The sequence below is a fragment of the Anomaloglossus baeobatrachus genome, chromosome 1 (genome assembly GCF_048569485.1).
Source record: "Anomaloglossus baeobatrachus isolate aAnoBae1 chromosome 1, aAnoBae1.hap1, whole genome shotgun sequence".
Classification (NCBI taxonomy): domain Eukaryota; kingdom Metazoa; phylum Chordata; class Amphibia; order Anura; family Aromobatidae; genus Anomaloglossus; species Anomaloglossus baeobatrachus.
The window spans coordinates 924344069-924369788 of record NC_134353.1 but is presented as its reverse complement, the minus strand read 5'-3'; the positions used below and the strand labels follow the sequence as shown (position 1 = coordinate 924369788).

The window sequence follows — 25720 nt, the reverse complement described above, 5'->3', positions numbered from 1 at the left end:
CTGTCCTCTAATCCCCCTCAGTTGGATTTAATCCAGACTGCAAGGGGGTCCCCGGCTTCACAGGCTGAGTATTATGACTCAGATGATAGCCCCAGCCACCCTAAGCGAGCTCGCTGGGAAAGACCCTCAACGTCATCACACTGCTCAGGGTCTCAGCGCAATCAGTCTCCCTGTGATGCGTCTGATGAGAGTGATCAGGAGTCTTATCCTGGAACCCCTCTCAATCTGGATACCCCGGATGGGGACGCCATGGTAAACGATCTTATCTCAGCCATCAATAGACTGTTAGATATTTCTCCCCCAGCCCCTTCAGCAGAGGAGGCAGCTGCAGAGCAGGAGAAGTTTCGTTTCCTCTATCCCAAGCGTAAATTAAGTGCTTTCTTGGATCACTCTGACTTCAGAGAATCAATCCAGAAACACGACGCTCATCCAGAAAGGCGTTTCTCTAAACGTTCTAAGGATACACGTTTTCCTTTTCCCCCTGATGTGGTCAAGCGCTGGACCCAGTGTCCAAAAGTTGACCCCCCGATTTCCAAACTTGCAGCTAGATCCATAGTTGCAGTGGAGGATGGCGCTTCACTTAAGGATGCCAATGACAGACAGATGGACCTTTGGTTAAAATCTGTCTATGAAGCTATCGGCGCGTCGTTGGCACCAGCATTCGCAGCCGTATGGGCACTCCAAGCTATTTCAGCTGGTTTAGCAAAAGTGGATGCTATCTTACATCCAGCGGTGCCGCAAGTGGCGTCCCTTACCTCGCAGATGTCCGCGTTCGCGTCTTACGCTATCAATGCGGTCCTAGAATCTACCAGCCGCACCTCAATGGCGTCCGCCAATTCGGTAGTTTTGCGCAGAGCCTTGTGGTTAAAGGACTGGAAAGCAGATGCTGGTTCCAAAAAATGTTTAACCAGCCTGCCTTTATCTAGAGATAGACTGTTTGGCGAACCATTGGCTGACATCATTAAACAGTCCAAGGGTAAAGACTCTTCTTTACCCCAGCCCAGAACAAGCAAACCTCAGCAGAAAAAGTGGCAGCAGAGGTTTCAGTCCTTTCGAGGTTCGGGCAAGACACAATTCTCCTCGTCCAAAGGGACTCAGAGGACGCAAAGAAGCTCAGATTCCTGGCGGGCTCACGCGCGCCCCAAGAAAGCAAATGGAGGAACCGCTTCCAAAGCGGCCACCTCATGACTTCCAGCTCCCCCCCCTGCATCTCCGGTCGGGGGCAGGCTCTCCCGCTTTTCCGTCATTTGGATGTCACAGGTCAAAGACCGGTGGGTGACAGACATTTTGTCGCGCGGGTACAGAATCGAGTTCAGTTCTCGTCCTCCAGCTCGGTTCTTCAGAACCTCCCCACATCCAGACCGAGCAGATGCCCTGCTGCAGGCGGTGGACTCCCTAAGAGCGGAAGGAGTAGTGGTTCCTGTACCGCCTCAGGAACAAGGGCGAGGGTTTTACTCCAATCTCTTTGTGGTTCCAAAAAAGGACGGCTCGTTCCGTCCTGTTCTGGATCTAAAGCTGCTCAACAAACATGTGCACGCCAGGCGGTTCCGGATGGAAACCCTCCGCTCTGTCGTGGCCTCAATGTCTCAAGGAGACTTCCTTGCCTCAATAGACATCAAAGATGCTTATCTCCACGTGCCAATTGCTACAGAACATCAACGTTTTCTACGTTTTGTGATAGGAAACGAACATCTTCAGTTCGTAGCTCTGCCATTCGGTCTGGCGACAGCCCCACGGGTTTTCACCAAGGTCATGGCGGCAGTGGTAGCAGTCTTGCACTCTCAGGGACACTCGGTGATCCCTTACCTAGACGATCTACTTGTCAAGGCACCCTCTCAAGAGGCATGCCAACTCAGTCTACATGCTACACTGGAGACTCTACAGACGTTTGGATGGATCATCAACTTTCCAAAGTCGAATCTGTCTCCGACACAGTCACTAACGTATCTTGGCATGGAGTTCCATACTCGAGCAGCGAGAGTGAAGCTTCCGCTGAACAAGCAGCGGTCACTACAGACAGGGGTGCAATCCCTCCTTCAGGGCCAGTCGCACCCCTTACGGCGCCTCATGCACTTCCTCGGGAAGATGGTGGCAGCCATGGAAGCAGTTCCCTTTGCGCAGTTTCATCTGCGCCCACTTCAATGGGACATTCTCCGCCAATGGGACGGGAAGTCAACGTCCCTGGACAGGAAAGTCTCTCTTTCCCAGACGGCCAAGGACTCTCTACAATGGTGGCTCCTTCCCACCTCATTGTCTCAGGGAAGATCCTTCCTGCCCCCATCCTGGGCAGTGGTCACGACAGATGCGAGTCTGTCAGGGTGGGGAGCAGTGTTTCTCCACCACAGGGCTCAGGGGACGTGGACTCCGCAGGAGTCCACCCTTCAGATCAATGTTCTGGAAATCAGAGCAGTGTATCTTGCCCTACTAGCCTTCCAGCAGTGGCTGGAAGGAAGGCAGATCCGAATTCAGTCGGACAACTCCACAGCGGTGGCATACATCAACCACCAAGGGGGGACACGCAGTCGGCAAGCCTTCCAGGAAGTCCGGCGGATTCTGATGTGGGTGGAAGCCACGGCCTCCACCATATCCGCAGTTCACATCCCCGGCGTAGAAAACTGGGAAGCAGACTTCCTCAGTCGCCAGGGCATGGACGCAGGGGAATGGTCCCTTCACCCGGACGTGTTTCAGGAAATCTGTCGCCGATGGGGAGTGCCGGACGTCGACCTAATGGCGTAACGGCACAACAACAAGGTCCCGGCATTCATGGCGAGGTCGCGCGATCAAAGAGCTCTGGCGGCAGACGCATTAGTTCAAGATTGGTCGCAGTTCCGGCTCCCATACGTCTTCCCACCTCTGGCACTCTTGCCCAGAGTGTTACGCAAGATCAGATCCGATTGCAGCCGCGTCATACTCGTCGCCCCAGACTGGCCGAGGAGATCGTGGTATCCGGATCTGTGGCATCTCACGGTCGGTCGACCGTGGTCACTGCCAGACCGACCAGACTTACTGTCCCAAGGGCCGTTTTTCCATCAGAATTCTGCGGCCCTGAACCTGACTGTGTGGCCATTGAGTCCTGGATCCTAGCGTCTGCAGGATTATCTCAAGGAGTCGTAGCCACAATGAGACAGGCTAGGAAGTCAACGTCTGCTAAGATCTACCACAGGACGTGGAAGATTTTCTTATCTTGGTGCTCTGCACAGAGAGTATCCCCTTGGCCATTTGCATTGCCCACCTTTCTTTCCTTCCTGCAATCGGGGTTGGAAAAGGGCTTGTCGCTCAGTTCCCTTAAAGGGCAAGTCTCGGCACTGTCTGTGTTTTTTCAGAAGCGTCTAGCACGTCTTCCTAAGGTGCGCACGTTCCTACAGGGGGTCTGTCATATTGTGCCCCCGTACAAGCGGCCGTTAGATCCATGGGATCTGAACAGAGTACTTGTTGCTCTGCAAAAGCCGCCCTTCGAGCCTCTAAAGGACGTTTCCTTTTCTCGACTGTCACAGAAAGTGGCGTTTCTTGTCGCGATCACATCGCTTCGGCGAGTGTCTGAGCTGGCAGCTTTGTCATCCAAGGCTCCTTTCCTGGTGTTCCACCAGGACAAGGTAGTGCTGCGCCCCATTCCGGAGTTTCTCCCTAAGGTCGTATCCTCGTTTCATCTTAATCAGGATATATCCTTGCCTTCCTTTTACCCTCATCCGGTTCACCGGTATGAAAAGGACTTACGTTTGCTAGATCTGGTGAGAGCACTCAGAATCTACATCTCCCGAACGGCGCCCATACGCCGTTCCGATGCACTTTTTGTCCTTGTCGCTGGTCCGCGCAAGGGATTGCAGGCTTCTAAAGCCACCCTGGCTCGATGGATCAAAGAACCAATTCTAGAGGCCTACCGCTCTGCGGGGCTTCCGGTTCCTTCAGGGCTAAAAGCCCACTCAACCAGAGCCGTGGGTGCGTCCTGGGCATTACGTCACCAGGCTTCGGCTCAACAGGTGTGCCAGGCAGCAACCTGGTCCAGTCTGCACACTTTCACCAAGCATTATCAGGTGCATACCTATGCTTCGGCGGATGCCAGCTTAGGTAGAAGAGTCCTGCAGGCGGCAGTGACATCCCCGTAGGGGAGGGCTGTTTTTTTGCAGCTCTAACATGAGGTATTTCTTTACCCACCCAGGGACAGCTTTTGGACGTCCCAATCGTCTGGGTCTCCCAATAGAGCGCTGAAGAAGAAGGGAATTTTGTTACTTACCGTAAATTCCTTTTCTTCTAGCTCTTATTGGGAGACCCAGCACCCGCCCTGTTGTCCTTCGGGATTTTTTTGTTGTTTGCGGGTACACATGTTGTTCATGTTGAACGGTTTTTTCAGTTCTCCGATGTTTCTCGGAGTTAATTTGTTTAAACCAGTTATTGGCTTCCTCCTTCTTGCTTTGGCACTAAAACTGGAGTACCCGTGATACCACGGGGGGGTATAGCCAGAAGGGGAGGGGCCTTGCACTTTTTAGTGTAGTGCTTTGTGTGGCCTCCGGAGGGCAGTAGCTATACCCAATCGTCTGGGTCTCCCAATAAGAGCTAGAAGAAAAGGAATTTACGGTAAGTAACAAAATTCCCTTCGTCAGGCTTATTGGACGGTAGTTGCCTGGATCTACCCTCTTACCTTTCTTAAATATCGGTACCACATCAGCAATCCTCCAATCCTGAGGCACCAACCCTGTTACAAGTGAGTCTAAAAAGATGAGATACAGTGGTCTGTCGATTACGGAGCTCAATTCCCTCAATATTCGTGGATGAATGCCATCTGGCCCTGGGGATTTGTCAATGTTTAATTTACTCAGACGTAGGCGTACTTCATCTTGTGTTAAATTAATTATATCGGGTGGTGGACTTTGATTTTTCACTTGTTGAATGATCCCTGGTACAGTCAGTTCCTTGGTGAATACAGATGAGAAATGCCTATTTAATATCTCAGTCTTTTGTTTGTCCTCTATAACTAACTTGTTATTATATTTTAAGGGTCCGATACTATCCTTTGTTTTCCTTTTGGCATTAATGTATTTATAAAAGATTTTGGGATTTATTTTAATGTCATTGGCGATTTTTGTTTCAGTAGCTAGTTTTGCTTGTTTGATTTCTTTTTTGCATTGCCTATTGATATCTTTATACTCCTGCAATGCTATTTCTGTATTCTCAGCCTTTAAGATTTTAAACGCCCTTTGTTTTTGTTTTATTATACTTTGTACAGTCTTATTTATCCATAGTGGTTTCTTTTTATTCCTGGACATTTTATTACCAGAGGGTATACGTTTTTTACAGGACTCTAGTAGTATATCCTTAAACTTACCCCATTTATGTTCGGTATCCCCAGTTACCATGACTCTGTCCCAATCTACACATTTAAGCTCTTCCCTTAATTTGTTGAAATCAGCTTTCCTAAAATTCCAGGTTTTAGCATTCCCCCTTTGAAATGTTCTATTGAATATTATGTCGAAGCTTACCATATTATGATCGCTGGTGCCCAAGTGCTCCCAGACCTGTTATAATTTTTGGTTTCCCAATCGGTGCCTAAAAGGCTTCATGAGTTGTTGCTATCCTCAGAATATGCAGAAATATGACCTCTGCTCCACATATGATTTGTCCAACTTTTTCGTGGAGTGTCCACTAGTGATGAGCGGGCACTACCATGTTCGGGTGCTCTGTACTCGTAACTAGTGATGAGTGGGCACTACCATGCTCGGGTGCTCTGTACTCGTAACTAGTGATGAGAGGGCACTACCATGCTCGGGTGCTCAGTACTCGTAACTAGTGATGAGCAGGCACTACCATGCTCGGGTGCTCTGTACTCGTAACTAGTGATGAGCGGGCACTACCATGCTCGGGTGCTCTGTACTAGTAACTAGTGATGAGCGAGCACTACCATGCTCGGGTGCTCTGTACTCGTAACTAGTGATGAGAGGGCACTACCATGCTCGGTTACTCGGTACTTGTAACTAGTGATGAGAGAGCACTACCATGCTCTGGTGCTCTGTACTCGTAACTAGTGATGAGAGGGCACTACCATGCTCGGGTGCTCGGTACTCGTAACTAGTGATGAGCGGGCACTACAATGCTCGGGTGCTCGGTACTCGTAACTAGTGATGAGTGGGCACTACCATGCTAAGGTGCTCTCTACTCGACCTGCGGCCGGGTCTGGACATTGTGGGTTGCACACTTGACTGTCAGAGTACGGATGAGCACTAGTGATGAGCGGGCACTACTATGCTCGGGTGCTCTGTACTAGTAACTAGTGATGAGCGGGCACTACTATGCTCGGGTGCATGGTACTCGTGTCACACTGGTCTGACCATCCAGTTGCTCGTTATGAGTACTGAGCACCCGCGCATGGTAGTGCTCACTCATCACTAGTGCTCATCCGTACTCTGACAGTCAAGTGTGCAACCCACAATGTCCAGACCCGGCCGCAGGTCTCAGAACCTGACCTCGGCAGCCTCCAGTATAGAAAAAACAGTGAAATTCGGCTCCGGAGATCCACAGTCAGTCCTTGTATCACAGTTTGTACTTGGCGGAAGTAAAGTGGCCTTAGGAAAAAAACAAAACAAAACCTTAATGTTTAAGTCTCTGAGGTTTTCAAAACTTTTTTTTTTTCTACAACTCACTATGCAAAAACTGCTGTAAACAGGAAAAAGGCTACAATGTGTCACGCTGATATCCTTAATGGTTTTGGGTTCCTTATTCTTCCACACAAATTTACCGTAGTTACTGTTCTTGACTTGGCCAATTACCAAAATAATATTATCTTAATTTTTCTCATTCATTCTACAACCAAAGTGTGAACAGAGACCAAACAGTTTCCACAACCTTCTTGCTTTTGGATATTGGACGTATTGAATATTTGGATATTATTTTAACATGTTTATTTTTGGCCATTCTTTTATGTATGAACTATTTTATTCTTATTTTTGATATTTTTAGAAAGGTAAAGTATTTTTCTATTGTAAGACAAAAAAAAAAAAATCAGAGCCACATTTGGACTTCTGTGTGTATTTATTGCTGCTCCATTCCGATCTGCAATACCGGTCGCAACCCATTGAACAGGGTGGCACTGTTTTGGGAAAAAAGATGAAACCTGAGTTTTTGTTTTATTTTCTCTGGCAACCCTTACAACGTCTTCAGTTATAAGCATAAAGAGTCTGCCGCGGCCAAGATTAAGATAGAACATTGAAGTACTCCTTGGCTTCATGCGGTGCATCTTCTACTGGCAGGGTTTAAAAGGATTGTCCATCTAAAGAAGATCTAGTTAAATCTGCAAGTTATACAACTTGCTTAAATAGTTGACTCCTGAAAGGGTTAATAGGTCATCAATGTCTAATCGTCTGGGGTCCGACACCTATCATTCTCGCCAATCTGTTGTTCTCGGTGTCGGCGGCGGTACTGCACATCCGCCTCCTATTGATCTGAATTGGAGATTGATGTGCAGTACCAGTCTCCGGAACTGAGCACGGACCCCTGCTGTTGCCGACGCCGGAACAGGTAGCAGCTGATCGTGGGAGTGCGGGATGTTGGATCACTGCCGATCAGACAGTGATGACCTATCCTAAATATAGGCCTTTCATGTTAAATTAGTGGACAACCCCTTTAACTTACTAAAGTATCTATTTTAACAAGATATTTTTTTTCACACTGGGTGACCCCTTTAAATTTTGGGTCTAGATTTATCAACTTATGTGAAGTGTTTGGTTTATTTCCTAGTGGATCTTAGCTGAGGGCAGACTTGTGATGGACTAGAAAGTAACGTTCCATTCTAGTATAAATTCTCATCAATGTTTACCACCAAAACAACCAACATAAACTTTACTCCGTTTATTGACGTTTTAGCCTTTTATTCCCTCTTGTTGTTTTCCTTCTTATCGTCGTAGTCTGTCGATTCCCTACGCACGTTCCGTAGGATGTGGCTACGAGCCGGAAACCTTCTTTAATCCTTCACGCACTCTCTTAGACGATGTTTGCCACCAAGCTGGAAATCCATAACATCTTTGTGTCTCAGTTGACTTGAAGAAGGTCTTTTACTACTCGTTTCATTGCAATCTCACGGCCAATATTTCTTACAACTAGAAGACTAGGGGGAAAAAAATTGAACAGTGAAGATAAGAAACATATTTAAAGGCTAATATTTAATTGTTCCTCAAGCAGCCCTTTGGTCACCTTCTTTTTGTACTTTTTGAGCTAACTTTAATTGTGCGTCAAGCGGCTCTTTGGTCATCCCTTCTTTCTTCGGCGCTCCATTGGGAGACCCAGACGATTGGGTGTATAGTACTGCCTCCGGAGGCCACACAAAGCATTACACTAAAAAGTGTAAGGCCCCTCCCCTTCTGGCTATACACCCCCAGTGGGATCACTGGCTCACCAGTTTTCTGCTTTGTGCGAAGGAGGTCAGACATCCACGCATAGCTCCACTGTTTAGTCAGCAGCAGCTGCTGACTATGTCGGATGGAAGAAAAGAGGGCCCATACTAGGGCCCCCAGCATGCTCCCTTCTCACCCCACTTTATGTCGGCGGTGTTTGTTAAGGTTGAGGTACCCATTGTGGGTACGGAGGCTGGAGCCCACATGCTGTTTTCCTTCCCCATCCCCCTGAGGGGCTCTGAGGAAGTGGGATCTTACCGGCCCCCAAGCCCTGAGGCCGGGCTCCATCCACAGACCCATGGAACCTGCTGGATACGGAGCTGGGTACCGTTCAGGGACAGGGCCCTGCGACATTCAGGTACTCTGTGTCCCAAACAGGCCGCGCACATTCCAGACTTGCTGGGTGTGCTAGTGCGCCGGGGACAGTAGCGCTGCGCGCTGGGGTTACAGTCACTACAGTTTTTCTGAGTGACTTTATGTGTTGGGGACTGCCGCGCCGGCCGCCCCTGGAGCGGCGGCGCGGCTGCGACTTGTAGTGCGCCGGGGACTTAGCGCCGACCGTGCTTTTAAGACGGCGTCGCTTATAAATTTAGTCCCCGGCTTCTGCGGCCTAGCTCCGCTTCGTTCCCGCCCCCACCCTGTCAATCAGGGCAAGGGAGAGACGCTGTACGATTAATCAGCGCCGAGGGCTGGAGTCTTATTTACATGCTCCAGCCCTCTCACTGAGCACAGTGGGACGCAGGTTTCCCGCTCTTTGTCTGCACACGCCCAGGGCCCGCCCCTCTCCATAGGACGCCGGCAGCCATTCTTACATGCAGTCTGGCTGGAGAACGGACACAGGCTCTGGGAGACCCAGACAAGGGATTTCTGGCGACCACACACCCGCGTTAAGCGGGCGGTAAGCAGCACTTTAGTGCTGGCCCCACTAGTGCCACAGTGTTATTTTGGTGTACCTTTTTTCTCTATACCATATATTTATGTATATATATATTGCACTGTGAGGTCGCTTCTTGGCTGTATACCCTATCTTGCTCTGAGGAGACGACAACATGTCATCCGCAAAACGCAAGGGTGCCAAGACACAGGCTGTAAGCGCTGCTTGTGCCGCTTGTGGGGCTGATCTACCGGCAGGTTACAATGACCCCCATTGTGTGCAATGTTCGGTCCCTGTGCCACTTCGTCAGCCGGAGTCTATGGTGGTAGTGGCCCAGGCAGAGTCGCCGGTGAACCCTGTCCCGGTGACGGGGACAGAGTTTGCAGTTTTTGCTGACAAGATGTCTGTCACTATGACAAAGATCCTAGGGACCTTGCAGCCAGGCCAGTTACTCAGACCATGGACACTGCTGCGGCAACGTTCCCCGGTCCCCCTCAGTTGGAGTTAATCCGTGCTTCAAGGGGGTCCCAGGCATCTCAGCCTGACGGCTCTGATTCAGATGACAGTCCCAGGCAGCCTAAGCGTGCTCGCTGGGAGAGACCCTCCACGTCATCTCGCGGATCAGGGTCTCAGCGAGAGGAGTCTCTACATGATGAGACAGAGGAGGGTGATCAGGAGTCTAATCCTGAAACCGCTCTCAATCTGGATACTCCTGATGGTGACGCCATGGTAAATGACCTTATAGGGGCCATCAATAGTCTATTGGAAATTTCTCCCCCTGCCCCTTCTGCAGAGGAGGCAGCTGCACAGCAGGAGAAGTTCCATTTCAGGTATCCCAAGCGTAAACTGAGTACTTTTCTGGACCACGCTGATTTCAGAGAATCAGTCCAGAAACACCATGCTTACCCAGACAAGCGTTTCTCCAAACGTCTTAAGGATACACGTTATCCCTTTCCCCCTGACGTGGTCAAACGCTGGACCCAGTGTCCAAAGGTGGACCCCCCCCAATCTCCAGGCTTGCGGCTAGATCCATAGTTGCAGTGGAGGATGGGGCTTCACTTAAAGATGCCAATGACAGACAGATGGACCTTTGGTTAAAGTCTGTCTATGAAGCTATCGGCGCGTCGTTTGCTCCAGCATTCGCGGCCGTGTGGGCACTCCAAGCTATTTCAGCTGGTCTGGCACAGGTGGACTCTATCATACGTCCAGCAGTGCCGCGAGTAGCGTCCCTAACCTCGCAAATGTCTGCGTTTGCGACTTACGCTATCAACGCTGTCCTGGACTCTACAAGCCGTACCTCAATGGCGTCTGCCAACTCTGTGGTCTTGCGCAGAGCCTTGTGGTTAAAGGAATGGAAAGCGGATTCTGCTTCCAAGAAATGTTTAACCAGCTTGCCACTATCTGTAGATAGACTGTTTGGTGAACAATTGGCTGAAATCATTAAGCAATCCAAGGGTAAAGACTCCTCCTTACCCCAGCCCAGATCAAGCAAACCTCAACAGAGGAAGTGGCAGTCGAGGTTTCGGTCCTTTCGAGGCTCCGGCAAGACCCAATTCTCCTCGTCCAAAGGGACTCAGAAGGAGCAAAGGAGCTCAGATTCCTGGCGGGCTCACTCACGCCCCAAGAAAGCAACCGGAGGAACCGCTTCCAAGGCGGCTGCCTCATGACTTTCGGCCTCATCCCTCCGCATCCTCGGTCGGTGGCAGGCTCTCCCGCTTTTGCGACATTTGGCTGCCACAGGTCAAAGACCGGTGGGTGACAGACATTTTGTCTCACGGGTACAGGATAGAATTCAGTTCTCGTCCTCCGCCTCGGTTCTTCAGAACCTCCCCACATCCCGACCGATCAGATGCCCTTCTGCAGGCGGTGTGCTCACTAAAAGCAGAAGGAGTGGTGATCCCTGTTCCTCTGCAGGAACAAGGGCAAGGTTTTTACTCCAATCTCTTCGTGGTTCCAAAAAAGGACGGCTCGTTCCGCCCTGTTCTGGACCTAAAGCTGCTCAACAAGCATGTGAACGCCAGGCGGTTCGGATGGAATCCCTCCGCTCCGTCATTGCCTCAATGTCTCAAGGAGATTTCCTTGCATCAATAGACATCAAAGATGCTTATCTCCACGTGCCGATTGCTACAGAGCACCAACGTTTTCTACGTTTTGTGATAGGAGACGACCATCTCCAGTTCGTAGCTCTGCCATTTGGTCTGGCGACAGCCCCACGGGTTTTCACCAAGGTCATGGCGGCAGTGGTAGCAGTCTTGCATTCTCAGGGACATTCGGTGATCCCTTACTTAGACGATCTACTTGTCAAAGCACCCTCTCAAGAGGCATGCCAACACAGCCTGAATGTTGCGCTGGAGACTCTCCAGACTTTCGGGTGGATCATCAACTTTTCAAAGTCAAACCTGGCACCGACTCAATCACTAACGTATCTTGGCATGGAGTTTCATACTCTCTCAGCGATAGTGAAGCTTCCGCTGGACAAGCAGCGGTCACTACAGACAGGGGTGCAGTCTCTCCTTCAGGGTCAGTCGCACCCCTTAAGGCGCCTCATGCACTTCCTAGGGAAGATGGTGGCAGCAATGGAGGCAGTCCCGTTCGCGCAGTTTCATCTGCGCCCACTTCAATGGGACATTCTCCGCCAATGGGACGGGAAGACAACTTCCCTAGACAGGAAAGTCTCCCTTTCTCAGACGGCCAAGGACTCTGCAATGGTGGCTTCTTCCCACCTCATTATCACAGGGAAGATCATTCCTGCCCCCATCCTGGGCAGTGGTCACGACAGACGCGAGTCTCCGGGTGGGGAGCAGTTTTTCTCCACCACAGGGCTCAAGGGACGTGGACTCAGCAGGAGTCCACCCTTCAGATCAATGTTCTGGAAATCAGGGCAGTGTATCTTGCCCTATTAGCCTTCCAGCAGTGGCTGGAAGGAAAGCAGATCCGAATTCAGTCGGACAACTCCACAGCGGTGGCATACATCAACCACCAAGGAGGGACACGCAGTCGGCAAGCCTTCCAGGAAGTCAGGCGGATTCTGATGTGGGTGGAGGAAAGAGCATCCACCATATCAGCAGTTCACATCCCGGGCGTAGAAAACTGGGAAGCAGACTTCCTCAGTCGCCAGGGCATGGACGCAGGGGAATGGTCCCTTCACCCGGACGTGTTTCAGGAAATCTGCCGCCGCTGGGGGGTGCCGGACGTCGACCTAATGGCGTCTCGGCACAACAACAAGGTCCCGACCTTCATAGCGCGGTCTCGCGATCAAAGAGCTCTGGCGGCAGACGCCTTAGTGCAAGATTGGTCGCAGTTCCGGCTCCCTTATGTGTTTCCACCTCTGGCACTCTTGCCCAGAGTGTTACGCAAGATCAGATCCGATTGCGGCCGCGCCATCCTCGTCGCTCCAGACTGGCCGAGGAGGTCGTGGTACCCGGATCTGTGGCATCTCACGGTCGGCCAACCGTGGGCACTACCAGACCGTCCAGACTTACTGTCCCAAGGGCCGTTTTTCCATCGGAATTCTGCGGCCCTGAACCTGACTGTGTGGCCATTGAGTCCTGGATCCTAGCGTCTTCAGGATTACCCCAAGGGGTCGTGGCCACCATGAGACAGGCTAGGAAGTCCACTTCTGCTAAGATTTACCACAGAACGTGGAAGATTTTCTTATCCTGGTGCTCTGCACAAGGAGTGCCATTCGCGTTACCTGTCTTTCTTTCCTTCCTGCAATCTGGGTTGGAAAAGGGCTTGTCGCTCGGCTCCCTTAAAGGGCAAGTCTCGGCACTATCCGTGTTTTTTCAGAAGCGTCTAGCACGACTTTCTCAGGTGCGCACGTTCCTGCAGGGGGTTTGTCATATCGTACCTCCGTACAGGCGGCCGTTAGATCCGTGGGATCTAAACAAAGTCCTTGTTGCTCTCCAGAAGCCGCCCTTCGAGCCTCTGAGGGATGTGTCACTTTCTCGACTCTCACAGAAAGTGGCCTTTCTGGTAGCGGTCACGTCTCTTCGGAGAGTGTCTGAACTAGCAGCGCTGTCATCCAAAGCTCCTTTCCTGGTGTTCCACCAGGACAAGGTAGTGCTGCGCCCCATTCAGGAGTTTCTCCCTAAGGTGGTATCCTCTTTTCATCTTAATCAGGATATCTCCTTGCCTTCCTTTTATCCGCATGCAGTTCATCGGTATGAAAAGGATTTACATTTGTTGGATCTGGTGAGAGCACTCAGAATCTACATTTCCCGCACGGCGCCCCTGCGCCGCTCGGATGCACTCTTTGTCCTTGTCACTGGTCAGCGCAAAGGGTCGCAGGCTTCCAAAGCCACCCTGGCTCGATGGATCAAAGAACCAATTCTTGAAGCCTACCGTTCTGCGGGGCTTCCGGTTCCATCAGGGCTGAAGGCCCATTCTACCAGAGCCGTGGGTGCGTCCTGGGCATTACGACACCAGGCTACGGCTCAACAGGTGTGCCAGGCAGCTACCTGGTCGAGTCTGCACACTTTCACCAAACATTATCAGGTGCATACCTATGCTTCGGCGGACGCCAGCCTAGGTAGAAGAGTCCTGCAGGCGGCAGTTGCCTCCCCGTAGGGGAGGGCTGTCTTTGCAGCTCTAACATGAGGTATTTCTTTACCCACCCAGGGACAGCTTTTGGACGTCCCAATCGTCTGGATCTCCCAATGGAGCGCCGAAGAAGAAGGAAATTTTGTTACTTACCGTAAATTCCTTTTCTTCTAGCTCCTATTGGGAGACCCAGCACCCGCCCTGTTGTCCTTCGGGATTTTTGGTTGTTTTTCGGGTACACATGTTGTTCATGTTGAATGGTTTTCAGTTCTCCGATGTTACTTCGGAGTGAATTTGTTTAAACCAGTTATTGGCTTTCCTCCTTCTTGCTTTTGCACTAAAACTGGTGAGCCAGTGATCCCACTGGGGGTGTATAGCCAGAAGGGGAGGGGCCTTACACTTTTTAGTGTAATGCTTTGTGTGGCCTCCGGAGGCAGTACTATACACCCCAATCGTCTGGGTCTCCCAATAGGAGCTAGAAGAAAAGGAATTTACGGTAAGTAACAAAATTCCCTTCTTTGTACTCTACTTTTTGAGCTAAACGTAATTGTACTTCAAGCGGCTCTCTGGTCACCTCTTCTTTTTGTCCCCTTCGTTTGTTGTTGTCCCCTTCGTTTGTTGTTGTCCCCTTCGTTTGTTGTTGTCCCCTTCGTTTGTTGTTGTCCCCTTCGTTTGTTGTTGTCCCCTTCGTTTGTTGTTGTCCCCTTCGTTTGTTGTTGTCCCCTTCGTTTGTTGTTGTCCCCTTCGTTTGTTGTTGTCCCCTTCGTTTGTTGTTGTCCCCTTCGTTTGTTGTTGTCCCCTTCGTTTGTTGTTGTCCCCTTCGTTTGTTGTTGTCCCCTTCGTTTGTTGTTGTCCCCTTCGTTTGTTGTTGTCCCCTTCGTTTTGTTGTTGTCCCCTTCGTTTTGTTGTTGTCCCCTTCGTTTTGTTGTTGTCCCCTTCGTTTTGTTGTTGTCCCCTTCGTTTTGTTGTTGTCCCCTTCGTTTTGTTGTTGTCCCCTTCGTTTTGTTGTTGTCCCCTTCGTTTTGTTGTTGTCCCCTTCGTTTTGTTGTTGTCCCCTTCGTTTTGTTGTTGTCCCCTTCGTTTTGTTGTTGTCCCCTTCGTTTTGTTGTTGTCCCCTTCGTTTTGTTGTTGTCCCCTTCGTTTTGTTGTTGTCCCCTTCGTTTTGTTGTTGTCCCCTTCGTTTTGTTGTTGTCCCCTTCGTTTTGTTGTTGTCCCCTTCGTTTTGTTGTTGTCCCCTTCGTTTTGTTGTTGTCCCCTTCTGTGACGGGAGTGTACAACAGAGCAAAGGATGGACGAGGCCGAGGGACGATCCAACAGGTTTATTCACAAGAACACCGGAACAGCACACGATAAGTCCACGTAAAACAGATTCGGGGGCCCTTCCCGACAATCCTCGGACCGGATAACAAAGCAATCGTCCTTACAGTAGTCCAAAGAGTTCCACACAATCCCACGGGCCGCCACACAGGCCTAGCTCCGTCCGTGTCCACAGCCACCCAGGCTGGAGCTCCTTCCTCTCTTTAGTTTCAGCTCACTCTGAAGTTACAAAAAGGGAAATGCATTGTCTGTGCTCCTTGACCAGCCCACCATGTTTGTTCAGGGGGTAGGGGTCACACATCCTATCATCAATGGTTTGGTCCATCACAGGGCTCCAATATGTCTGCCAGCCACAGTAGATGAAGGGATCCCCTGCTGTGCAGAACAATGACTATTCCTTCACTGGCCAATGCAATTACAGACTAGATACACAACTCTGGATAGCAGAGGACAGGCTATTTACATAATCACATTAGATGCCAAGACTGCAATTGTATGAGAGAGACACATTGAGACCAGTAGCTCCCCCAAGAAAATACATGAATTACAACTAATACAACCAGGGAAATATACATATCATGACATAGTATCACAGCATATACAGTGAGAAGGTAAATTACATCTTCACAATTCCTCCCCCTCCCAACTTGTGTACGTACTAGGGACCTCTACAGGTCACTGGTTAAGTACACACAGGCAGAGCGTTACTTACATGTGGCTTCATGCAGCCACGAATTGGTATCGTAGCTCTCCCACATCATTGCCCAGGAGAACAGCTGCAGGCAGACCACCCATCACCCCAACCACACATCGCCTGACCCCAAAACCAAAGTTCAGATCCACAGTGGCTGTGGGAATAGTCCTCCATTGTCCACCAGCCAGTTCAATGACAATCCCAGGTCCTCTATGGATTGCCTCAGGCCGAACCACTCGGGGATCAGCCAGTGTGAGGAAAGCACCCGAGTCACAAAATCCAACAAGTCTCTGTCCATCCAGCACAACCTCCTGCAAGTGCTTACCTCGATGAGCAGAAGTCATCATAACTGCGGGTCGCACCCCGTAAACTCCTGGTGGTGCAACATGGGGGGCTGAGTCACTAGCCCAGTCCTCACATAGCGGTGCCACATCTTCCTCCATGGCACTGGGCTGTAAATAATTAACAATCCGATTGGGTGCAGGATCAGTCCTCATTTGAACAGCTGGGCAGGAGACTTGCTGATGCCCTGGCTGTCCACATTGATAGCATCTGCGCTGGGTCTCCCTCCTTCCAAGGCGTCCTCTTGGGTAAGGGGTAGGGGAACTTGGAGGCCGGCTCCCACCTGAAGGTGCTGTAGGGGTTTGAGGATGATTCCTCCATGGTCTGGCTGGGCATGAGGCCTGCAAATGCCCGGGACCCCGGCGTATTCCAGAAAGTGCAGTAGAAGCAACTGGAGGCACATTAACACGGGTATCAACATGTGGTGGCTTAGAGGAACGGGGAACAATGGGGACAGAATAACTGGGGGCATCCGGAGTTGTGGAGCTGTTAGGCGTCTCTCCATCCTCCAACAGAACCCTCCACTGAGGCTTGATAGTGAGCACCTCATCAGCTAGAGCAGCAGCTTCTTCCACTGTCGCTGGTTTTCTCTCACGCACCCATTCCCGGATCTCAGCGGGGCACTGGGCAAAGAATTGTCCTTTCAGGATGACCTGCAGGAAGGTCTCCCAAGATAAGGCCTCCTCTGCCTCCAGCCAGCGATGGCATACTTGTTTCAGTCTGTGGGCAAACATCTTGAAAGACACTTCCCCATCACAGGCTAAAGCACGGAACTGAGTCCTGTAAGTGTCTGGGGTCACGGCATAATGTTCTAGAATAGTCTGTTTAATATCCGCATACTCACAGTTCCACTGAGGGTCCATAGCTCTATAGGCTTCAGCAGCTCCCCCCTCTAGGAGCCCAACCAGATGCCGGACACGCTCCCTGTCCGGGACTTCCATTAATCGACACTGATGCTCAAAGTCCTGGAAGAAGCCCTCAATGTCGCCTGCAGCCTCATTAAACGGCTTAAAGTCTTTGCGGGACACCCTGGGAAGTTCCCTCATGGTGGGTGCTGGGGTTACAGTCTGTCTGGAGCCTCTAGCTGCTTCCACAGCAAGCCTCCTCTCCAGCAATGCCCTCTCCTTAGCTCCGCGAATAGCCTCCCTCTTATCTTCTATGGTGGCCTCATCTCCAAGCAGTGCCATTTCCTCCTCATACCACACAATCCATTGACTTTTTTGGGTATTTACCTCCAGCTCCCGTCTTTCCTCCCTTTGCTGTGGAAATTGTTCCTCGGTGCCATCTTGCAGGCAAGCGTTTTCCAATGCCTCAATTAGTTGCTCCTTAGAGAGTCCTTTGTAACCGACTCCTAATTCACGGGCCATTGTTTGTAGGCTCACCACAGTCCAGTTCTTGTACTCTGAGGTTCTGATTCCAGATGTTAATGGGCCGTTGTCCTCCATTCCTTCTGCTCTGATCCCAGCGCTGCCAACCAGTTTGTGACGGGAGTGTACAACAGAGCAAAGGATGGACGAGGCCGACGAGGGACGATCCAACAGGTTTATTCACAAGAACACCGGAACAGCACACGATCGATAAGTCCACGTAAAACAGATTCGGGGGCCCTTCCCGACAATCCTCGGACCGGATAACAAAGCAATCATCCTTACAGTAGTCCAAAGAGTTCCACACAATCCCACGGGCCGCCACACAGGCCTAGCTCCGTCCGTGTCCACAGCCACCCAGGCTGGAGCTCCTTCCTCTCTTTAGTTTCAGCTCACTCTGAAGTTACAAAAAGGGAAATGCATTGTCTGTGCTCCTTGACCAGCCCACCATGTTTGTTCAGGGGGTAGGGGTCACACATCCTATCATCAATGGTTTGGTCCATCACAGGGCTCCAATATGTCTGCCAGCCACAGTAGATGAAGGGATCCCCTGCTGTGCAGAACAATGACTATTCCTTCACTGGCCAATGCAATTACAGACTAGATACACAACTCTGGATAGCAGAGGACAGGCTATTTACATAATCACATTAGATGCCAAGACTGCAATTGTATGAGAGAGACACATTGAGACCAGTAGCTCCCCCAAGAAAATACATGAATTACAACTAATACAACCAGGGAAATATACATATCATGACATAGTATCACAGCATATACAGTGAGAGGGTAAATTACATCTTCACACCTTCGTTTTGTTGTTGTCCCCTTCGTTTTGTTGTTGTCCCCTTCGTTTTGTTGTTGTCCCCTTCGTTTTGTTGTTGTCCCCTTCGTTTTGTTGTTGTCCCCTTCGTTTTGTTGTTGTCCCCTTCGTTTTGTTGTTGTCCCCTTCGTTTTGTTGTTGTCCCCTTCGTTTTGTTGTTGTCCCCTTCGTTTTGTTGTTGTCCCCTTCGTTTTGTTGTTGTCCCCTTCGTTTTGTTGTTGTCCCCTTCCTTTTTGAGCTAACCTTAATTGTACTTTGACCTTCCCTTTGGTCACGTCTTCTTTTTGTACTCTACTTTTTGAGTTTGGATATCCATGTAGCCATTCGGATCACTGGAACCGCCTGCAACGTAAGAAAAAAATGTTGAGCTTGTAGGAGGCAGTGACCCGTCAATTATGTTAGAAGTAGAGCACAGTTGAAGAATTAACTTACATTATGGACAAAGTATAGATATGTAGGAGGCCACTAAATACATGATTCTTTAAGTGAGCAGGGCTATAGGGATGGCTAAATAGTTTTGATTAATTTTTGCTTAACTCTCATCTCTGCCTTTTTTTGTTTTTCAACTATTTTCAGTGCGCACTTTAATTTCTTAGTTATACCTTATTCATTGTCAACCCCATTGGATTTAAAGAAAAAAAGTTAACTCCAAAGAGAGAATGCAGATATCTATATTTATTAGTAATTTGTTATACAATTTTTGGAGAAGCTTTTACAGTTTTTGGCTCAAGTTTACAAGCGGTCATGTTGACTTCTGACAGATGCGTTATCCGTATACTGATATTTAACACTAGAACTACTTAGGTAGTCATTTTGACTACTTTGCACCATGTATTTCTATATAGGTGTCACGAGTCCAGTAGTTCTAGTGTTAAGATTTGGCATTGGTTGATCGCTTGGTCACCAGTAGGCCATTACCAGTTCTCGTCACTCGCGTATCTCTTGCTCTTGTTTCACCACATCGTCCTTGGTCAATGGAAAACTAGAAATACTTTGCTTGATTGAGCAGTTGTCTCCATTATAAATTAAGTACAATTTCTTCATTTTGTTTTTGGGAAATTTATCCAATCAATGATTTTCCTAAATTACTTATCTAATTATTCCTATATCTAAAGCTCGCCTTCCTAAACCATTTCTCCTTCTCCTCTAACTAGTTCCTCAAACTGGCTCTGTAGATTTGTTTTTAATGGTTCACATTATTGTTCGACAGCCCGACTCTACAACCGGAAGAGCGCAATCTTCAATTCTAACTGGGGGAGAGGAGTCCACGGTAATGTCTATATGGTTGTAGTGGGACAGTCTCTTGATCATTGGTCAAACTTTCGGCTATAGACTCGTAACCCCACATTGGGTGAAGTCCAATTCCTTATTTGATAAATTGTGTTTGATCTTTGTCCTTTTTTGATTTGTTTTTCTCTATCCTTACAGTAGTTTGGCAATTTTTCCACTATACTTTATCTATTTTATTGATTGTAGAGCTCTATCCACATAGTCTTTACCAAAGTGTCTTACGAGAAGAATCCTAACTTAAGCTCTACTTAAGAGTAATCTTTTAATAAACTGGCCAAATATCGGGACCGGCGGATCACTGCTCAATTAAAAAAAAAAAAGTCTGCTCCGGAATCTGGTGCCCATATAAGTCAATGGGGACCAGAATCCAGAGATTAAAAACGTTGGTGGAAGGGATAGGGGGGTAGGAGCGCACGCGGTGTACTCACCCAGGCAGTGTCATGGCGGCAAACTCCTTCCGGGTCACACTTTTCCCTTCCGTAGCTGACAATTCAATATTCCCAATTTTGCCTGCCCACCGGCGCGTGTAATTGGTTGCAGTTAGACGCGCCCCCACTCTGAGTGGTAGTGTATCGGCTGACTGCAACCAATCACAGGCGGCAGGATGGCCGGTGGGCAGGGAAAGCAGTGCAAGTGTCTGCGGGTCAGTATGGTGAGCGTGCATGTAGATGCATGTAGACAAACACATGTACGCTCCTGTCAGAAGTGTGCGCGGCTGTGCCGATGATGCAATGTCCGAAGCATATGGAAAAATATTGGAATATACAATGAAAAATGCTACTTGCTAATTTGAACATGTGAATAATGAATTGCATACCTGCTATGAATATTAGGAAAAAGGAGATATTTAGCAATCGCATTGATCAATGTAACTGAGCCCCAAAGCCTCGTCAAGGCATATCTCTATATTGGGGTCCCTAGCTCTGTGACCTTAACTGTGTGTCATCTCATTGCAATTAAAAACTGCTGTGGGTGGAGAGGGGTAACTAAGGACTTTCTTATATAGGAGATGGAAAAAACATGGCCGAAAGGGGCGGAGCTGTGTTCACATTCAGAAAAAAAAAAAAAACTACATATAACTGAATAGGATAACTGAAGTGAGCACTAATATATATATATGAGTGCAAGCCAAAAATACATACTATATATAAGAATAAGGCTGCACATCAAACTTAGATAATGGTATAATGCCTCAAGCATATGGAAAAATATTGGAATATACAATGAAAAATGCTACTTGCTAATTTGAACATGTGAATAATGAATTGCATACCTGCTATGAATATTAGGAAAAAGGAGATATTTAGCAATCGCATTGATCAATGTAACTGAGCCCCAAAGCCTCGTCAAGGCATATCTCTATATTGGGGTCCCTAGCTCTGTGACCCTAACTGTGTGTCATCTCATTGCAATTAAAAACTGCTGTGGGTGGAGAGGGGTAACTAAGGACTTTCTTATATAGGAGATGGAAAAAACATGGCCGAAAGGGGCGGAGCTGTGTTCACATTCAGAAAAAAAAAAAAAAAAAACTACATATAACTGAATAGGATAACTGAAGTGAGCACTAATATATATATATGAGTGCAAGCCAAAAATACATACTATATATAAGAATAAGGCTGCACATCAAACTTAGATAATGGTATAATGCCTCAAGCATATGGAAAAATATTGGAATATACAATGAAAAATGCTACTTGCTAATTTGAACATGTGAATAATGAATTGCATACCTGCTATGAATATTAGGAAAAAGGAGATATTTAGCAATCGCATTGATCAATGTAACTGAGCCCCATCTCCTATATAAGAAAGTCCTTAGTTACCCCTCTCCACCCACAGCAGTTTTTAATTGCAATGAGATGACACACAGTTAGGGTCACAGAGCTAGGGACCCCAATATAGAGATATGCCTTGACGAGGCTTTGGGGCTCAGTTACATTGATCAATGCGATTGCTAAATATCTCCTTTTTCCTAATATTCATAGCAGGTATGCAATTCATTATTCACATGTTCAAATTAGCAAGTAGCATTTTTCATTGTATATTCCAATATTTTTCCATATGCTTGAGGCATTATACCATTATCTAAGTTTGATGTGCAGCCTTATTCTTATATATAGTATGTATTTTTGGCTTGCACTCATATATATATATTAGTGCTCACTTCAGTTATCCTATTCAGTCAGATGATGCAATGTCCGACTTGTACAAGTCTGGCATGACATCACTTGGCATGGCCTGCCACTCTCTGAACATGAGCGTGCATTTACACAGAAACACATGCACCCTTCTGTCAAAGTGTGCACGGCTATGCCGGTGATGCGCTGTCAGACTCGCGGGAGTCCCTCGCAAGTGTGACTCCAGCCTAAGAGAAATCGCATGCGTTTTTTTTATTATTATTTAAATAATTAAAAAAAAAAAAACGAGCGGTCACCCTAATTTTCATTCCGAGCCATGATAATGCCGGCTGGGCGCTGGTATTCTCAGCCCGCAGCTGGCCGGTATTGCTGCGTCCATTAGATGTGACAATCCCAGTGCTATACCTGCACTTCCCATTGCCCTGGTGCGGTGGCAATCTTGGTAATGAGGGGTTTATAACAGCGCACAGCTGCTACTAAACCCTAGGTTACTGATGGCACAGGCGTCTGAGATACCGGCATCAATAACCTGTAAATGAAAATAAATAAACAGACAGAGAAAAATCCTTTATTTGGAAAAAAAAAATAAAAAACACACCTTCACCTCTTTATTAACCCCCAACACCCTGCAGGTCCAGCGTAATCCACACGAGGTCCCACGGATATTCAGCTCTGCTACATCTAAATATCACAATGAGTGGCCATAGAGCACGACCGCTCGCTGTGAGCTCCAGAGAATGAATGAGCTGCGCAATGAGTGGTGACATCACCCAGGTCATTTGCAGTCACAGCTGGAGGTTCCCATGGTCCTTGATCGCAGGTAACCTGACCTCAGGTGGAGGTCATGGAGTTCACAGACCTGCATCTCCTAGCAGATAATCGCATTTTTTTTAACCAAGGGATGCAAATTTGGTGCTGAAATTTTTACACTATATTCCTGCATCCAATCTACACCTCCTGGCAAAAAAAAAAAACAAAACCTTTTTTTGTTCCGGCTTCCGATCCCCCGCCAATTTTCATCCCCAGCCATGATAAAGCTGTCCGGCGGCTGGTATTCTCAGCCCGCAGCCGCCCGGTATTGCAGCATCTATTAGATGTGACAATCTCTGTGCTATACCGACTCTTCCCGTCTTCCCGGTGCGGTGGCAATCTGGGTAATAAGGGGTTAATAACAGCGCACAGCTGCTACAAAACCCTAGGTTAATGATGGCACAGGCATCTATGAAATACCTGCATCACACTAACCTATAAATGAAAATAAATAAGTACAAACAGAGAAAAATTCTTTTAAATGGAATAAAATACAAAAACACACTCTCCTTCACCACTTTATTAACCCCCAACACCCTGCAGGTCTGGCGTAATCCACACGAGGTCCCGGATCCGCTCAGCCTTATTCATAAGTCACCACTTACGCTGGCCTTGTTTACCGCCTTAAACATTTATTGCCTATCCACAGGTTGCTAGATGTATAGAGGTCTGCACACTGATATCTACATCTCGAGCCACTATTTCCCAACCACTCATAGACTATGGTACTGTATTTGTCAACACCATAGGTTTAGAATGGAACAAGATGGCACATGCTTGGCCAGTGCTACCTTAAAGTCTTTCTTGCCATAGTCTTACTGTTGGAGGAAATGGGGGACTGAGGTACGGTAAAGGTTAGACCTCCATCGATCTAGTAATTATGTTGATTTCACTGTTGTTTGTTGGCAATTACCACTTCTTGTTCAACTTTATCGTAATTAGTCACCTACACATTCTAGGAACTCTCACCACAAAAAAAGGGTTTTGGTCCATGGACCAGTTGACCTTTGCTTTATATATTTTGAACTTTCTTGTAAACTGTCTGTCTTTTGGAACATCAACCAATCAATAATCCTAAATCAGCTAATTATTCTTATATCTGTCACTCCCCTTCCTTAACAATTCTCCTTCTTGGCTAACGATGACACATTTCTCAAAATGATCTTCCGGATTTTTTTTAATGGTCACGTTATTGTTCAACAGCCCAGCACCACAACCAGAAGAGCGCGGTCGTCAACTGTGACTGGTATAGTGGACTCCACGGTAATGTCTATATGTTGTAGTCGGATTTTCTAGTGATCATTGGCCAAACCTTTGGTCATCAATTTGTAACGTCACATTGGGTGAACTTCCATTCTGTATATGAGATGGTCTTCAACCTTTCTCACTTTTCTTATTCTCAGGCCTCACAGTAGTTTGCTCACATATGCACTATAGTTTCTCTATTTTAGTTCTCGATTTTATTCTTTGTAGAGCTCTTTCCACTTTTGGTGTTCTTGGTTTGTGTAGTTTTTACCTAAGTGTCTTAAAAAAAAATCTCCTAACTTTAAAAAAGTTATTCATAAGTTACCACTACCATACTTTACACCACCACTTATTCTGGACTTTTCAACCGCCTGAAGCCTTTATCACCTATCCATTGGATTCATAAGGGCCCAGCCACCAGTATCTCCACCTCAGGCTGCCATTTTCCCAGCTATTCAAAGAGTATGGCGCCATTTTTTAAATGGAAGAAGATGGCTTCTGCTCGGCCAATGCTACTTTAAAGACTTTTAGCCGCTGTCTGGGTACTGGTTTCGTTGAGGGTGTCACCTCTTTCGATCTAACAATTTACATTGTTAGGGGGAATATGAATTACGCCAATTTTTTTTTTTTTTTCTTTCTCCATTGTTTCACATGAAGTTCAAGGGCATACTGGGATACCGACTATTCTCAACACATAATGGGGTTTCTTAAGCTTAAATGGTGCCCAGCTGGTACATATTTTTTGGATGGATAACAAGTTGACTTACGGAAGATATTAATCCTCATTAGTAATTTTATGATTTTTTTTTTTTAGGCTAATTTATAGGTTTTTCTTTATCGTTCCCTTGGGAGATCCAGACCATGGGTGTTTAGCTTCTACCTCCGGAGGACACACAAGGTACTATACTTAAAAGTGTAGCTCCTCCCCCTGAGCTTATACACCCCCTGGTGAGCAGACCCAGCCAGTTTATCGCTTTGTGTTCAGGAGGCATACATCCACACATGCATTCTCATATGATTTTTTCCTTTTGGAACGAGATTGAAGAGTGGGGTCCACGTCTGGACCCCCGGCATGTCCCTTCTCACCCCACTGTGTCGGCGGTGTTGTAAGGTTGATTCCTAGGCTGGAGCCTTTACATGCCGTGCTCCTTCACCATCCCTCCTGGGCTCTGGCTTGAAGTGGGAGCCAGCACGGTCTCCATGCTTGGCAGGAGACCGGTCTCCATCCGCAGCCCTTCAGGACCCTGCTGGACCGGAGCACTCATCCCCAGGGACTTGGCCCTGCGTCTCAGCAAGCTAAGTACCTGAGACGTTTAGATTTCGGGGTCCCTGTACTTTATTGTTGGGGGAGAGTGTGCTTATTCTATTTACTGACATTTCCGGCGGGTTCTCTAGCTGTCGCCTGAGAACCGCGCCGATGGTGCCTGCGCGTCGGCCGCGCCGCTCAAAATTAGGCCCCGGCTTCGCCGGAGGCCTAGTTTCTGTTTCGCTGCCCTCGCATGTCACTCATGCAGAGGGACAGGCTCGGCTCCTCCCGGCGGCCGTTCTGTACAGGGGTGGGACACTCCCCACTGCAGTGTGTGTCCCCTCCCCTGTAGGTCTCTATGGCCCTCCAGTTCCCGCTCCTCAAGCAAGTCCCGCCCCCTCTCCGCTCCGGCGGACATTTTCTCAGTGTTTTCTCTGCGATCAGTCATTGCAGCGCTGGTCTGCAGCATCTCTGAGGTGCTGTGCTTGGGGGTCCGGGCTTCGGGATCTGGAGGGCACACAACACCGCTCCAGCAGTCTGGTAAGCCACAACCGGTCTCCGGTTGTGGACCTCTGTATATACTCTCTGGGGTTCATTCTCTGGCAGAGCCCCCACTCCAGCAGCATGTCTCACACGAGGAGCAAGACCCCA

At 48.3% G+C, this 25720-nt stretch overlaps 1 protein-coding gene across 18 annotated transcripts in view; it reads left to right on the top strand.

The window, feature by feature from the left end:
* NEDD4L (NEDD4 like E3 ubiquitin protein ligase) overlaps positions 1-25720 on the top strand; it is a 444386-nt gene that overhangs the window by 342858 nt on the left and 75808 nt on the right. For 10 of the 18 annotated variants that reach the window (XR_012727517.1, XM_075328051.1, XM_075328080.1 and 7 more), the window contains 2 exons: positions 19548-19607; positions 23782-23841. The exons of 7 other annotated variants lie outside the window; for them this stretch is intronic. Coding sequence is in view for 10 of the 11 variants with exons in the window: in XM_075328051.1 (XP_075184166.1) it covers positions 19548-19607; positions 23782-23841 (120 nt within the window). In the remaining variant the exon portion in view is untranslated. The remainder of the gene's footprint in view (positions 1-19547; positions 19608-23781; positions 23842-25720) is intronic. One more of the 18 variants, XM_075327999.1, reaches the window with a different exon arrangement.